The sequence below is a fragment of the Durio zibethinus genome, chromosome 3 (genome assembly GCF_047325235.1).
Source record: "Durio zibethinus cultivar Kanyao isolate XHJ-2024 chromosome 3, ASM4732523v1, whole genome shotgun sequence".
NCBI lineage: Eukaryota > Viridiplantae > Streptophyta > Magnoliopsida > Malvales > Malvaceae > Durio > Durio zibethinus.
Window position 1 is genome coordinate 5,902,807 of NC_143164.1, and position 17,357 is coordinate 5,920,163.

General features: G+C 30.4%; 2 protein-coding genes and 1 pseudogene across 2 annotated transcripts; all 3 read left to right on the top strand.

Annotated features, from left to right (window-relative positions):
• Nucleotides 1–1,158: 1,158 nt before the first annotated feature.
• LOC111301503 (7-deoxyloganetin glucosyltransferase-like) lies at nucleotides 1,159–3,248 on the top strand. Its single transcript, XM_022897219.2, has 2 exons — nucleotides 1,159–1,764; nucleotides 1,887–3,248. Exons 1-2 carry the CDS (start codon nucleotides 1,251–1,253, stop codon nucleotides 2,825–2,827), a joined length of 1,455 nt encoding a protein of 484 aa, XP_022752954.2. The 5' UTR covers nucleotides 1,159–1,250; the 3' UTR covers nucleotides 2,828–3,248.
• Nucleotides 3,249–10,526: 7,278 nt separating this feature from the next.
• LOC111291087 (7-deoxyloganetin glucosyltransferase-like) lies at nucleotides 10,527–12,326 on the top strand. The gene is made up of 2 exons (XM_022882706.2): nucleotides 10,527–11,135; nucleotides 11,251–12,326. Exons 1-2 carry the CDS (start codon nucleotides 10,619–10,621, stop codon nucleotides 12,189–12,191), a joined length of 1,458 nt encoding a protein of 485 aa, XP_022738441.2. The 5' UTR covers nucleotides 10,527–10,618; the 3' UTR covers nucleotides 12,192–12,326.
• A 506-nt stretch (nucleotides 12,327–12,832) lies between these two features.
• Nucleotides 12,833–15,031, top strand: LOC111299740 (7-deoxyloganetin glucosyltransferase pseudogene; annotated as a pseudogene).
• Nucleotides 15,032–17,357: the final 2,326 nt, after the last annotated feature.

Here is a 17,357-nt window from a genome sequence, read left to right on the forward strand (position 1 = left end):
TTTAAAATTAAAATTATAAATATTTTACTAACAATCACGTTATTGATGCCTAATGTTGATTGTTATTAATTTTGTTTTTTTTTTAAGGCTGTGTAGGGATTTTATAATGGTCATATAAGATAGGACCAAATTTTCAACATTGATGCCGTCCAACCAAGGGCAAGAGATTTTGACCAAATTTACAGTTAAATATTGCATCATATAAAAGCAAATAAGTCGATTATACAAAGAGTTCAACATATATATATTTGTTTATTTTTTTAGGGGAAAAAACTAACTATAAATTCTGGATAATGGACAAGACAAAAATATATTTATATATATAGGAAAAAAATTTTTAATATAAATCAATAGTAAAGCATATTCTTTTAATCTCTATATTAAGTCTTACCACAAAAAGGGGAAAAATTATAAGCATATCTACATGTAATTGTAAAATGTTTAGGGACACCATCAAATATTAAAATATAAAAAATTTAAAAAAATTTTTTCTGTAAAATTCTCAACGTCTTTTTGTGCTTTTTTTTTTTTTTTCATAAAATTAATAAATTTATTTATATATTATAAATGAATATCCTTGAAAAAAATATTATATCCGAAACCAGAGAAAGTCAAAGAAAAAGGATAGATATAGTTGTAAATTTAAAATTGTCAATTTTATTTTCGCTTCGGTTGCCCGATTTATTTGACTCTTGATCTTATAAATTTTGCTAAGCCAAGTTTTGTAGTCGAAAGAAAGTGCTTTACCCCACTTAAAAAGGGCTATAAAAAATAGGGGAAATATTTATATAAAGATTTATAGATGAAGTTTATGAAAGTTTTTATTAGAAATAAATAAAATTAAAATTGATAGATTGAAAATTTTTATTATATAGATTAAACATATAATTTTTTTTAAAAATTAATAAATTTTGATATATTTATTAAACAAATATTTTTAGTAAAAATATTAATAAAATTTTCATCGTTACATAAATTAAATTTAAATTATAAATAATATTTTTTATATATTATTGATTTTCATATTACACTTTATTTATCTATAGATTTAAATTTTTTATTAAATTTTATTAAATCATTTTTTTAATTTCAAAAATTTTACCTAAATAATTTCATCTACGTTCTGTCCATAAATAGGGATCTAAATCTCTCCCCTGCAGCGTATCCTTCCCTACCTGTTGTTCATTTGAGTGTTTGTTTTCAACTTAATTTTAAAGTCTTGGCCTGCTTCGTAAGTGAAAAGATAGAGAATGGGTTCTTTAGGTTCCACAGACAAGCCTCATGCAGTTTTTATTCCTTTCCCTGCTCAAGGCCATATTAATCCCATGCTAAAGCTTGCCAAACTACTTCACCACAGAGGATTCCATATCACCTTTGTCAACACAGAGTTCAATCACAAACGTTTGCTCAAATCCAGAGGTCCAGGTGCTCTCAATGGCCTCCCTTCTTTTCGTTTCGAAACCATTCCTGACGGCCTCCCTCCAACAGAAGCTGATGCCACCCAAGACATTCCATCTCTGTGCGAGTCCACCTCCAAAACCTGCTTATCTTACTTTAAACAACTGCTTCACAAGCTCAACGACTCCTCAACCAACGCTCCTCCTGTCTCTTGCATCGTTTCGGATGGAGTCATGAGCTTCACTCTTGATGCAGCTGAAGAACTTGGCGTCCCTGAAGTTCTCTTTTGGACCCCAAGCGCATGTGGCTTCCTGGGTTATGTTCACTATCCCCAACTAATGGAGAAGGGTTATACACCTCTCAAAGGTAATTGTAATTAATCATCCAAAATCAGCTCTCTTAAGATTCCTTTTAGCTTCACGTTTTTCCATTTTTATCATTTCATGAGCACCGCCATTGATGGTAATTATTGTATTTTTAATTTGCAGATGAAAGCTATTTGACGAACGGATACCTGGACACTGTCATAGATTGGATACCAGCAATGGAAGGTATCCGATTGAGGGATCTGCCAAATTTTATCAGAACAACTGACCCAAATTTCATTATGCTCGATTTTCTTTCAGTTGAAACCCAAAGAGCTCGAAAGGCCTCAGCAATAATAGTGAATACATTTGATGACTTGGAGCATGAAGTCTTGGATGCACTCTCTTCAATGCTACCTCCTATTTACTCCGTGGGTCCCCTTCATCTTGTTTTGAATCAGCATGTCCATGACAGTGATTTGAAACAACTAGGATCAAATCTTTGGAAGGAAGAGCCTGAGTGTCTCCAATGGCTAGACTCAAAAGGGCCCAACTCCGTTGTTTATGTGAATTTTGGAAGCATCACTGTCATGACGGCTGATCAGTTAACTGAATTTGCTTGGGGGCTGGCAAATAGTAACCAAGCCTTTTTATGGGTCATCAGGCCCGATCTTATCGGTGGTGAGTCGGCAATCGTACCAGCAGAGTTCGTAGAGGAGACCAAAGATAGAGGACTATTGGCAACTTGGTGCCCACAAGAACAAGTTCTGAGCCACCCTTCTGTTGGAGGATTCTTAACACACAGCGGATGGAATTCTACAATTGAAAGTATATCAAGCGGCGTTCCCATGATATGTTGGCCATTTTTTGCTGAGCAACAAACAAATTGTCGGTATTCTTGCACTAAATGGGGAATCGGCATGGAAATTGACAGTAATGTTAAGAGGGATGAAGTTGAGAGCCTTGTTAGAGAGTTAATGGAAGCAGAAAAGGGTAAAGAAATGAAGAAAAAAGCTCTAGAGTGGAAGAGAAAAGCAGAGGAGGCTACTCGCAATTCCCAAGGGTCATCTTACAGGAATCTGGACCAAATGATCAACCAAGTTCTACTGTCTCCAAGAGATTAAGATTAAGCAAAAATGCTTCGAACTTTTTTATAATCAATTGGAACCTTGGCAATTTATTTGTATAATCCTGGGAAGACACTTAATTAGGAGCTGATATAATAATGTATGATAATGTACGTTTTATGATTGAATCACTTAATTTAGTATTAAATGGACATCCATAAGCAGTCTCCTTGCTATATAGTCTTGGAACAAAGCAAATAAGGAGGAATTGTAAGTTTGGCAGGTAGGCAGAGCATTGGTTTCAAACCCTAAAACAACATGTAGACTCACATAACAAGTTTAAATTTACTTACAAAACCATGAAAAAGTTTAGGTTATGTCGGTCTGTAAAGTTTAGATGATGTCAGTCAATTTTGCCATCAAGGCTCTAGTATTGTCAACTTCAACGTATTAAGCGGCTGATATGTACTTTCTGATATGTACTTTCTAGGTGAGTGTGATGAAGCAAGTGGCCAAATTGCAACAATTATTTGCAGCACGTTTAGTGTCCATATCAAAGCTTCGAATTGTCGTTAGTGTGGCCATCGGGACCGGGGAGGCGCTTTTTTTGGTTCTTTTCTTGCGATAGCTGCAAAACAAATATCTTCTACAGGAGACGGGATAAAACGACTTTATATTCGACGAACTGTGCACATTCAAAAGTTCTTCCTTTCAATTATTTAGTTTTTGATGCAATAATAAAAAATAACATCATTAATAAAGGCTGATTAGGAAATTAGATTTTTTTAAAAAAGAAGATAAATTATTTTTTTGTTATAGTTAAAAAAAATACAAAAATAATTTTATGAAATTACAAATACAAAAAAGTTATAATCATAATAAATTATTATATTAATATATAAATATATCATTAATTAATTAATTAATTAAAATATAATTAAACAATCAAATTCACATATAATAAACCTTGAATTTAAAATCTAAAAATTCTAAAATCTCCTCTTCATTACTAAATCAAAACCTCATTAAAAAAAAAGTTCTTAATTGTTTCAAAATCTGTGAACTTCCCACTGAAAAGTTTTGTTGGGTCTATACTCTACAGTAGATAAGGCTTAGAATATTGAATATTGAATCTTAACTAGGCATTGAGCATCTCCACTTAGAACTGAATTTTGAATCTTAACTGTTGTATATTGAAAATTACCAAAACTATCTTTTTATTTTATGGCTTGAATATTAAAAAAATTTCTTAAAAAAAAATTAAATAATTATCTAAGTTTTTAAGTAGTATTTAGTATAAGATGATCATTCTAAAATTTATGATAATCTATGCATAGTAATTAAATTATTGTATTTGGTAAGTATTCGATAATATTATGTGACGATAATTTTAAATCAACGAAAGTACTCATATCACTATCTTGAAAAGTGATTTAATTCCTTTAATAAAAGTGAAACTTTTATCATTGAAATGAAGTAATATATAAAATTAATAATAGTCAATATTACTCATTTAATATATAAATTTAAAATTTGTTTCTCTTAAATTATAATTATTATATATTATAACTATTTATATTTTCAATCTAATATTCATTATACCAAATTTAAAAATAAATTATGTATTTTAAAAAAAAATTTAATACTTATATATAACACAATCTTTTTATTTTTTATTATGAATTTAATAAATTAGTTTTATTTTTTAATCTAACATTTTTTATATAATTTATATTATAAAATTTTAGTTTATATTATAAAAAGTCAGTTTACTATCAATAAATATATATTTATTAATTTTATAATATTTTATTATAAAATAAATAAAAAATATTGCTAATATTTTATAAATTATTATCTTTAAACAACATTAAAAAAATAACTTATATAATTATTACAATATGTATAGTTATTTTCATACCTTTAAACAATGTAATATTTGATTTTTAATAATATTAAACACAATAATTTTTAATTCCTAATAATGAATGATTATTAACCAAATTAAGTAATTTCAAGTCGTGGATGATAAGATCACTTTGGTACTAAAATCACTTTAATGATTAAATTATCACAGTGATCTTATAAAAAATACCAAAAGTTACCTTACTATTTTGTTACAATCAATTAAGCTCTCAAATATTTATTTTCATCCAATTAAACCTTTAAATATATATTTTTATAAATTTAATCCTCAATCAAACTAAAAAAGGAATAGGCATTTAATCAATTTTCGCCTAATAAACATTCAATTGGTGAAAATAAATGCTTAAAAACTTAATTAACTGTAATAAAATGATAAAAATTTTGAATGATTTTGAATGATTATTTAATTTTAATTTTTTTTATATTTATGCTTTTTTTATTGGATTGAACCAGATAAGGTTAGGGAGATAAATAGTGGGAAAGGAATTCGGCCCAACCTGTTTATGAACATTTCTACTAACAACTGAAGTTACAATTGGCAACCATCTTCAAAGTCAAACTTTTTCCTAACATTTTGCAAAACCTATTGATCAGGGAAGCAACTCGTCACTAATTATTGAAATTCCATTCGGTGTTTTTGGAAGATTTTTTGAAATTAGTTTCTAATTGGAAATTTCGTTTATTATAAGTTCGTTCACGATTTAAATACTGAGTAAAAAATTTTATACATGTAAAGTAATTATGAAAATTTATGCTTTGGGAATATTGGGAAGAAAGAAGACAATGAAGAGGTGTGATTATGAAAATTTATGATAATATTATATATAATTTTATATATCTTGCATAAAATTTTACAAAAAAATAATTTCAAAATGGCAATTTTGTAATTTAAAGAAAACTTATAGATCATTATGTCTTTTCAGTGAGAATTTTGTATTTTCGACGAAGCTAATTCCGTGTTTGTACTATTAAACTTGGAAAGGAAAAAATAACTTTTTATCCCAACATTTTTGGAAATGTGTTCGGCTTGAGTTTGGTTTGTAGGCTTTTGCGTAGCCAAACTCGATGCCAAACAAAGCTTGTTTTGGTTTCGGGATCTGACGGCTTCTTCGCATGTTTGTATAAATCTTACTTGATTTCCTTTTTATGCAGATTAAGACCTCATTTTGTAGTACCAGTGTAGCGAGTGTCGAAAACGATTGAAACCTTAAATAATGAAACGCATTTAAATGTGGTCATAATTTAATTTTAATTGAATTAATCAATTAAATTAAATTAATTTGATTAATTAATTGATTATCGAATTAACTTCGATTGATTATCGAAAATAATTTAAAATTTTTTTATTTTTAATTAATTTAGTTTTAAAATCGAATTAATTAATATTTTAATTAAAATATTATAAAAATTATATATATAATAAAAAATATATGAAATAGTCTATTTCATTTTATGTTATTAGTATTTTTAATTTAATATTTTATTATTTGAATATTTTTATTAAATATTTTTATTTATTTTATTTTACATATATAAAAATAAAAATATAAAATTTAATTTAATATATTTTATTAATTAAAAAATCACTGAACTAATCAAATTAATTTTAATCAATTAATTTTTAAAATTAAAAAAATTTAATTCAATTAATAAGAAGAAAATCATTTAATTTAATTAATTCAATTTTAAAAAATTCAATTTGAAATTAACTAAAAGTTTATTTTGTTATCTAAAAGTTTCATATTATACCTATAATGTTTTTTCACAAGAAAATAAAAGAAAAATCAAAACATAAAGTTTTAAATATTGGCAAAAAAAGTTTTAAATAATTCTATTTGTTTGTAACATGAATAATTAAATCCAAAATCATCTATTAACTTTTTTTATTTTATTTTAATTATACTACTAATATAAACATATTAACAGTAAATATATTAATTATAATTACGGTCTTCGTCTCAAAATATTTATCATGTATTAACTTTCACGGTGTTTAAGAAAAAAATCTTAATTTTAATGTATTTAATATTAAATTTAAAAAATTTATAAAATTAAAGTTTCATAATTTTTAATGTAAAAAATTAAAAAAATTAATTTTAAAATATAAAAAAGTAAGAGTTTTAGATATTAAAAAAATAAGGCATAATTTTAGGATATCTCAAAAAGGAAAAATAGACCAATAAGAAAAAGACAGAGAAAGTATACTATTAAAATAAAAAATTAAACAAATATTAAATGGGTATTGTAATTAAAATTTTAAAATAATTTTTATATACTTGTATTAAATAAGTATCATAAATAAAAATTTAAAAAGCTTTTTATAAACTTAAATTAAAATTAAATTAATTTCATAAATAAATATGATAAAAAACATCTTATATTTTATAAATTAACACGATAATACATGATTAATTAAATTTATATCATAATAATATTAAATGTATTTAAATCATAAAATTATAATATTTTATAAGTATTGTGTCTTAAACATACGGACATAATTAGAATATGATTAACATACATCTAAACACAATTTATTGCATGGCATGGAATGTTTGTCAAGAAGTTTATCGGATGTGCTTATGTGTCTAACCACACGCTTGTTTGTGTTGCATACTTAGATGTGACCTCTTGGCTGGGACTTTAGAATGAAATTGAGTTTCGTTCCATTCAACTTTGACTCTACTTGTATTCGATCATATTACTTGTAAAATATGTTTTTCTTTTTTTTTTTATTTAAATAAGATATTCTTTTTCCGTTAAACGATCTTCCTATATTATGTTTATTAATAATAAAATATATATTTGTTTTTAAAAACAAATAAAATTTATGTTTGACATATCATTGATATATAAATTTTATATATTCTTAATTAATCAAAAGTTCATTAACCAATTTTTTAAAAAATAATTTTTTATATTTATATTAAAAACTTATAAAAATTTATATTTACTTATTAGCAAAATAACATATAAAATTTAATATATAAAATTTATATATCGATAATATATTGAATTTAAATTTAGATAAATATTTGCATAAATAAAAAAAATAGGGTAATTAAATAATCTGAGCTGACTATGTATGAAAATGAGGAGAGACCATCTCTATCAAAAATAATTTTAAATTTATTTAAATTTAATTGTCTTTTCAAACAATTTGAAGAAACGATGCTTTGTAATTGCTTTTTGATTATAAAAATAATAATAAACATAAACATAAAGCTCATGGCTTTGTTTTGTTGGGATTTACCTTGAATCTCAGAATCTCAGAATCTCATATCGAAAGTTAAGTGAGTTTACGTTTATCTTATATCCCACATCGAGAGTTTAGTAAAGGTATAAAGGGTTTTATATTTATAAATATGATGTTTTGGTTTTGATTTGATAATCTCAGAGAGTTAGACACCAAGAGAATAACTAAGTGAGTAGGTTATTAAAGGGTATAATTGGATTTTGAATTAAGTTTTGAGTAAAGAGTTTTAGGAGACTTTTCTCATTCTAAAAATCTCACAGTTATAAAGATTTATTTGTTCGTGGATTGTGTTTGGAATAGGCTATTTTGAGTTGGGCTGAACTAAATATATTTGTGTTTTCTTATTCTTGATTTGAGCTTGCTATTTTATGTGTGGGTTTTACGTGTGGGTGTTATTTTTTCCAACAAGTGGTATCAGAGCGAGGTTCGAGGTTTAAGATTTGTGGGCCCAAGAGATCGTGAAGAAGGTATGTTTGGTATGCTTATGCCTAAGTTTGAGATTCCGTTATTTGATGAAAAGAATAATTTTATGTTATGATAAAGTACGGTTCAAGATCTGTTAGTACAACAAGGATTGGATCAGGCATTAGAGAATGGTAAGCCTAAGGGTATGTCTGATGCTAATTGGAATAGGATTCAGAAGAAGGCTGTTAGTACTATTAGATTGACGTTAGTTCCAGAGGTAAAGTATAATGTGTCGACTGAGAGTACTCCGAAGAGTTTATGGGATAAGCTTGAAGGTATTTATGCTTCGAAGTTGTTGACTAATAGATTATGTTTGAAGATGGATCTGTATTCTCTGAAGATGAAAGAAGGTATGAGTCTTCATAATCATCTGAATGAGTTTAATAGATTGGTTTTTCAATTGTTAGCGATTTCTATTGATGAGTTAAAAGATGAAGAAAAGACTTTAATTTTACTGTCATCTTTGTCCAAGTCTTATAGGCCTTTAGTTCAGACTGTGTTGGTGGGTAAGTGTACTTTGAAGTTTGAAGATGTGACTGCCCATTTGCGTGAGAATGAAAGGTTTATAGGAGCTCAGAACTCATCACCTAAGGGGAGTACACTAGCTGTAGAGGGTTTTGATCAAGGGAGGACTCAAAAAAAGATTGATGGATCAAGAGGGAGATCCAAGTCAAGAGACAGATATTACAATGATATAGAATGTTATTATTATGGTGAGAAGGGACATATCCAAGTGCGCTGTAGGAAGCTGAGAAGGGATATGGTTGCTTTCAAAAGGGTAAATGATGAGAAGAAATCATATAAAGAAAAGAGTGATACTGTTGCTGTCTTGTCTGATAATGATGATGTTGTTTTGACAATTTGTGTCGATGATACTCAGACTTTAAAAAATGATAAATGTTGGGTTTTAGATTCAGCTACTACAGTTCATGTTTGTAATGATAAGAGTTACTTTGTGGAGTTGGATGAGAATAAAAAGTATGAGGATATTGTAGTAGCTAACAAAGAAAATGTGCAGATTCAAGGCATTGGGAGTGTTCGCTTTAGATCTCACAATGATGTTAGTAGGACATTTCATCATGTAAAGTATGTATCAAGCAGTAACTATAATTTGATTGCTTTGGATGAGTTAGCTTCTCGGAGGTACACATATTATGGTAGTAATGATTGGTTGAAAGTGTACAAGAATGATAGTGTGATTCTACAAGGGAATAGGGTCCATAATCATTTGTACGATGGAGGCTCAGTTGCTGAGATGCCTGTGATGAAAGAAAAGAAGAAAAGTAAGCGTGTTAGCTTTGTAAATACTGTTGAAGTGTTTAGAGATTCAAGTCAATGGAGGATTTGTTGGGATTTACCTTAAATCTCAGAATCTCACATCGAAAGTTAAATGAGTTTGAGTTTGTCTTATATCCCACATCGGGAGTTTAGTAAAGGTATAAGGGGTTTCATATTTATAAATATGATGTTTTAGTTTTGGTTTGATAATCCCAGAGAGTTAGACACCAAGAGAATAGTTAAGTGAGTAGGCTATTAAAGGGTGTAATTGGGTTTTGGATTAAGTTTTGAGTAAAGAGTTGTAGGAGACTTTTTTCATTCTAAAAGTCTTACAGTTATAAAGATTTATTTGTTAGTAGATTGTGTTTGGAGTAGACTATTTTGAGTTAGGCCGAACCAAATATATTTATATGTTTTTATTCTTGATTTGAGCTTACTATTTTATGTGTAGGTTCTGCGTGTGGGTGTTGTTTTTCCCAACATGTTTTTCACCAAACAATTTTTTAATGTAACAAGATAAAAGAAAATACGACTTTTTTGTTGCATCCAAGAATTCCTGAATACAAAATGAAATTGTTCTTTCATTCCACAGTATTGCCGCCTCGATGGCTGTATAGTTTTTCAAGCACATAAAAACATAGCTTGCCCTGCGTTGTTGAGTTGACGGTTTTCGTTTGTCCGTATGCCCACGGCTCTACGGCATACTTTGCCTTCTGTAGGAATAGCAAAATGATTGCTTTGGCGTCGCATGATTTGTTTGAAATCTCGATTCAGTTATACTTTTCAACTCGACCAGAGGCTATATAAAGGAAGCTGAATCTCTCCATTGAAGCATCCCAATTTGTTTTGCAACCGCATATCTTATACATTTCATTATTTTGAGTTTTTTGCCTGCTTTTCTACGTGATAGAGAAAGAGAGATAATGGGTTCTTTGGAGTTCACAGATAAGCCTCACGCAGTTTGTATTCCTTTCCCTGCTCAAGGCCATATAAATCCCATGCTGATGGTTGCCAAACTACTTCACCACAAAGGCTTCCATATCACCTTTGTCAATACAGAGTTCAATCACAAACGTTTGCTCAAATCCAGGGGGCCTGATGCTCTCAATGGCCTCCCTTCTTTTCGTTTCGAAACCATTCCTGATGGCCTCCCTCCAACTGATGCTGATGCTACCCAAGACATTCCATCTCTGTGCGAGTCCACCTCCAGGACCTGCTTACCTCACTTTAAGAAACTTATACATAAACTCAACGACTCCTCCTCAGTCGACGTTCCTCCTGTCTCTTGCATCGTTTCGGATGGAGTCATGAGCTTCACTCTTGATGCAGCTGAAGAACTTGGCATCCCTGAAGTTCTTTTCTGGACTATAAGTACATGTGGCTTCTTGGGCTGTTGCTACTATCGCCAGTTGATGGAAAAGGGCTATATTCCTCTCAAAGGTAAATAATTCAAGACTAACTTTTCTAAAGATTCGTTTTAGTTATTGGTAGTTTTTTTTTTTCCCTTTCAGGACAACTGAAATAACGCTAATGTTATGGTTTCTTTAATTTGCAGATGAAAGTGATTTAACAAACGGGTACTTGGATACTGTTATAGATTGGATACCTGCCATGGAAGGTATTCGCTTGAAGGATTTGCCTTCCTTTCTCAGGACAACCGACCCGGATTTCGTCATGCTAGATTTCATTTTCAGAGAAACCGAAAGAGCTCGAAAGGCCTCTGCAATAATTTTAAATACATTTGATGACTTGGAGCATGAAGTTTTACGTGCACTCTCCTCAATGCTACCTCCTATTTACTCCGTCGGTCCCTTGCATCTTCCATTGCATCATGAGGTCCATGATAACGATTTGAAACAACTTGGGTCAAATCTATGGAAGGAGGAACCGCAGTGTCTTCCATGGCTAGACTTGAAAGAGCCCAACTCTGTTGTTTACGTGAATTTTGGAAGCATCACTGTCATGACACCTGATCAGCTAAATGAATTTGCTTGGGGGTTGGCTAATAGCAAACAAACATTTTTGTGGGTTATCAGGCCTGATTTAGTCGGTGGCGACTCAGCAATTCTACCTCCAGAATTTGTGACAGAGACCAAAGAAAGGGGTTTGCTGGCAAGTTGGTGCCCACAAGAACAAGTTCTAAGCCACCCTTCTGTTGGAGGATTCTTAACGCACAATGGATGGAATTCTACTATTGAAAGTCTATCCAGCGGTGTGCCAATGATATGTTGGCCATTTTTTGCCGACCAACAAACCAATTGTTGGTTCTCTTGCACTAAATGGGGAATCGGCGTGGAAATTAACAGTGATGTTAAGAGGGATGAAGTTGAGGGCCTTGTTAGAGAGTTAATGGAAGGAGAAAAAGGCAAAGCGATGAAGCAGAAAGCTCTAGAGTGGAAGAGGATGGCGGAAGAGGCCACCACCACTCCCAATGGGTCATCTTACAAAAATCTGAACCAATTGATCAGCCAAGTTTTGCTCTCTTCAGGAGAATAAGACAAAGCAAAATTTGTTAACTTAAATCACTTTATTATCTGTTAAATCCTTGTTCTACCGTTTTTTCCAGCATTTTCTGAAATCGGTTGTGCTTTATACAGATGTATACAAAATGGAATAAGTTTTTTCCTTTTATACCTTATTTTTATTGACGTACTTAACTACAAAAATGAGAATCAATTCCCATGCATTGATGCAAAGCTTGGAAATCAACCTTAACCTTGTAGGCTTCCTCAACACCCATTCAACCTATTTTTTAACTCAACCAAGTTTTTGCCCCAAACCCAATTTGTAAAATTTATTGCTCCAACTTTAAAACTCCAAGGCCCAGTTGATAGACAGGCTTAACACTTGACCCATCCACACGTGCACCAGCGGCTTGATCCACCCAGTGCCGAATTCCATCTATGCCCACATACGTAAAAGGGAATCGCACAAATTGAAGAGGGGAAGTCACGTGCGTAATCAAGGAGAGAAGTTTCCAGTACAATGGAAAGATCCGCATCTTTAGTTATGCTTCATTTCAGCCCTTTCCTTTGACATCTGATCTCCAATCTAATTGTTCTATTCGACCTAGTGATTTCAATCTTTCAACAGTTTATAACAAAATTGGCATAATTTCTGTTTAGTCTACTGAAATAATGGATGGGGGCTCGGTTTTCTGTTTCACATCCCTTACATTTCAAAGCACCAATGCCCTGATTTTGGCTGCTGTGGCAAAGGTGACGAACACTAATGTCTTGTACTACTTCTTTTCCCATCTCATGGGGTATTTCATTTCCCTAAACAATTCAAATATAGATAAAAGTGGAAAAAGAAATGCCTCGTAGACTTATAAAAACTACATTTACTAGATAATTGCTCAATAAAGGACACTTTCATTTTTCCCCATTTGGTGATAGGATGCAAGGGGGCACATATTTGTTGAACAATGCTATCATGCAAAGGAGGGTCTTTGAAGTATAAACCAAATCTCCTCCTTATATTTCTGGGGCATTAACACCATGAATTTCTCTCCATAACTGATCCCACAGTTTTCATTTACAAATTCCCTTCAAAACTCACTCTGTGTGGCCAAAAATCATTTTCAAATCATGAAAGTGTATTACTAACTAAACATAATTACCGGTTTTGATTTCAGAGGGAACGAAACTGAGTTTGTTTCACAGACAAGCCTCATGCAGTTTGTATTCCTTTCCCTGCTCAAGGCCATATTAATCCCGTGCTTGCCAAACTACTTCACCACAGAGGATTCCATATCACCTTTGTCAACACATAGTTCAATCACAAACGTTTTCTCAAATCCAGAGGTCCAGGTGCTCTTGATGGCCTCCCTTCTTTTCGTTTCGAAACCATTCCTGATGGCCTCCCTCCAACAGAAGCTGATGCCACCCAAGACATTCCATCTCTGTGCGAGTCTACCTCCAAAACCTGCTTATCTCACTTTAATCAACTGCTTCACAAGCTCAACGACTCCTCAACCAACGTTCCTCCTGTCTCTTGCATTGTTTCGGATGGAGTCATGAGCTTCACTCTTGCTGCAGCTAAAGAACTTGGCGTCCCTGAAGTTCTTTTTTGGACCACAAGCGCATGTGGCTTCCTGGGTTATGTTCATTATCCCCAACTAATGGAGAAGGGTTATACACCACTCAAAGGTAATTGTAATTAATCATCCAAAACCAGCTTTCTTAAGATTCCTTTAAGCTTCACATTTTTCCATTTTTATCATTTCATGAGCACCGTCATTGATGTTAACTATTGTATTTTTAATTTGCAGATGAAAGCTATTTGACGAACGGATACTTGGATACTTTCATTGGATACCAGCAATGGAAGGTATCCGATTGAGGGATCTACCAAAATTTATCAGAACAACTGACCCAAAATTCATTATGCTTGATTTTCTTTCAGTTGAAACCAAAAGAGCTCGGAAGGCCTCAGCAATAATAGTGAATACAATTGATGACTTGGAGCATGAAGTCTTGGATGCACTCTCTTCAATGCTACCTCCTATTTACTCCGTGGGTCCCCTGCATCTTGTTTTGAATCAGCATGTCCATGACAGTGATTTGAAACAACTAGGATCAAATCTTTGGAAGGAAGCGCCCGAGTGTCTCCGATGGCTAGACTCAAAAAGGCCCAACTCCGTTGTTTATGTGAATTTTGGAAGCATCACTGTCATGACGGCAGATCAGTTAACTGAATTTGCTTGGGGGCTGGCAAATAGTAACCAAGCCTTTTTGTGGGTCATCAGGCCCGATCTTATCGGTGGTGAGTCGGCAATCGTACCAGCAGAGTTCGTAGAGGAGACCAAAGATAGAGGACTATTGGCAACTTGGTGCTCACAAGGACAAGTTCTGAGCCACCCTTCTGTTGGAGGATTCTTAACAAACAGCGGATGGAATTCTACAATTGAAAGTATATCAAGCGGCGTTCCCATGACATGTTGGCCATTTTTTGCTGAGCAACAAACAAGTTGTCGGTTTTCTTGCACTAAATGGGGAATCGGCATGGAAATTGACAGTAATGTTAAGAGGGATGAAGTTGAGAGCCTTGTTAGAGAGTTAATGGAGGCAGAAAAGGGTAAAGAAATGAAGAAAAAAACTATAGAGTGGAAGAGAAAAGCAGAGGAGGCTACTCGCAATTCCAAGGGTCATCTTACAGGAATCTGGACCAAATGATCAACCGAGTTCTACTGTCTCCAAGAGATTAAGATTAAGCAAAAATGCTTCGAACTTCTTTATAATCAATTGGAACCTTGATAATTTATTTGTATAATCCTGGGAAGACACTCAATTGGGAGCTGATATAATAATGCATGGTAATGTACGTTTTTATGATCGAATCCCTTAATTTAGTATTAAATGGACATCCATAAGCAGTCTCCTTGCTATATAGTCTTGGAACAAAGCAAATAAAAAGGTATTGTAATTTTGGCAGGCAGGCGGAGCATTGGTTTCAAACCCTAAAACAACATATACACTCACATAAAAAGTTTAAATTTACCTACAAAACCATGAAAAAGTTAAGGTTATGCCGGTCTGTAAAGTTTGTAACATCAAAGCTTGTAAAGTTTAGATAATGTCGTTCAATTTTGCCATCAAGGCTCTAGTATTGTCAACTTCAACGTACTACGCGGTTGATATGTACTTTCTAGGTGAAGGTAAAGTGGCCAAATTGCAACAATTATTTGCAGCACGTTTCATGTCCACATCAAAGCTTCGAATTGTCGTTATTGTGGCCATTGGGAGGCGCTTTTTTTGGTTCTTTTCTTGTGATAGCTGCAAAACAAATATCTTCTACAGGAGAGGGGATAAAACGACTTTATATTCGACGAAGTGTACACGTTCAAAAGTTCTTCCTTTTAATTATTTAGTTTTTGATGCAATAATCAAAAGTAATATCATTAATAAAGGCTGATTAGAAAATTATTTTTTTTTAACAAGAAGATAAATTATTTTTTTGTTATAGTTAAAAAATACAAATTTTTTTTATAAAATTACAAATATAAAAAAGTTATAATCATAATAAATTATTATTAATAATATATAAATATATCATTAAATAATCAATTAATAAATTGAAATATAATTAAATAATCAAATTCATTCATAATAAAAATTGAATTTAAAATTTAAAAATTCCAAAATCTCCTCCTTATTACTAAATTAAAACCTCATTAATATATATATATATATATATCTTAATTGTTTCAAAATGTGTGAACTTTCCACTAAAAAGTTTTGTTGGGTCTATACTCTACACAAAGATAAGACTTGGAATATTGAATATTGAATCTTAACTAGTAGATAAGGCTTTGAGCATCTCCACTTGCAACTTAATATTTAATCTTAACTATTGTGTACTGAATGTTACCAAAACTTCTTTTTATTTTACGGCTTAATATAAAAAAAAAAAAAAAAACTCCTAAACAAAATTTAAATAATTATCTAAGCTCTTACATAATATTTGGTATGAGATGATCATTTTAAAATTTATAATGATCTACATATAATAATTAAATTATTATGTTTGATAAATAATTGATCTTACATTATGACAATTTTGAATCACCGAAAGTACTCAAATCACTGTCTTAAAAAGTGATTTAATTCCTATAAAAACAATGAGATACTTTTATTATTGAAATGAAGTTATATATAAAATTAATAATAATTAATATTATTAATTTAATATGTGAATTAAAAATTTATTTCTTCTTAAATTAGAATTATTTTATATAATAACTATTTATATTTTCAATCTAATATTTTTATGGCAAGTTTAAAAATAATTTATGTATTTTTTTAAAAATTGTTAATACTTATATATAACACAATCTTTTAATTTTTCTTTTATTATGAATTTAATAAATTAGTTTTATTTTCTAATCTAAATTTTTTACATAATTTATATTATAAAAATTTAGTTTACTATTAATAAATATATTTATTAATTTAATAATTTTATTATATTTTATTATAAAATAAATAAAAATACCCTATAGAACAATATTAACCCTGACAACGTCATCAATAGATTGACAAATCCAACAGTAAAAACTTCTACTATTTCAGCCATCAAGGTATTATGGTTTAAATTAGAGGTCACTATTACCGAAATTAAACCATACCTAAGAGAAATCAATAGAGATGTTTGGAAATCTTAACACATGTGATATTTCCATGCAAAACACTGATCAAGAGATTGATTTATTTTAATATTATTTATTTTAAGATTGAATATATTTATTTTATTTAAATAAAAATTAAATGTTATTAAGAGTTTATGTATTAAATATATATTTAAACAAAAATGTATGTATTTTCAAAAATAAATTTTTGAAAATAAAATATAACTTTCAAAAATTCATTTTTAAAAATACAATATAATTCTTGAAAATTTATTTTTGAGATTTGTGAAGGTGATTTTAGAGTGTATAAGATTTTGAGGATGTTTTTATTATTTACTAAATATTAACATTAATATTTACTATGTAGGTATTTTTAAAAAAATTGTAATGTATTTAGAAACACTTGTTTTGTATTTTCGACAAAGCTGATTCCATGATTGGACTATTAAAATTGGAAAGGAAAAAAAGAACTTTTTGTCCCAACGTTATTGGAAAGGTGTTCGGTTTGTAGGCTTTTTCGTAGTTAAAAACGT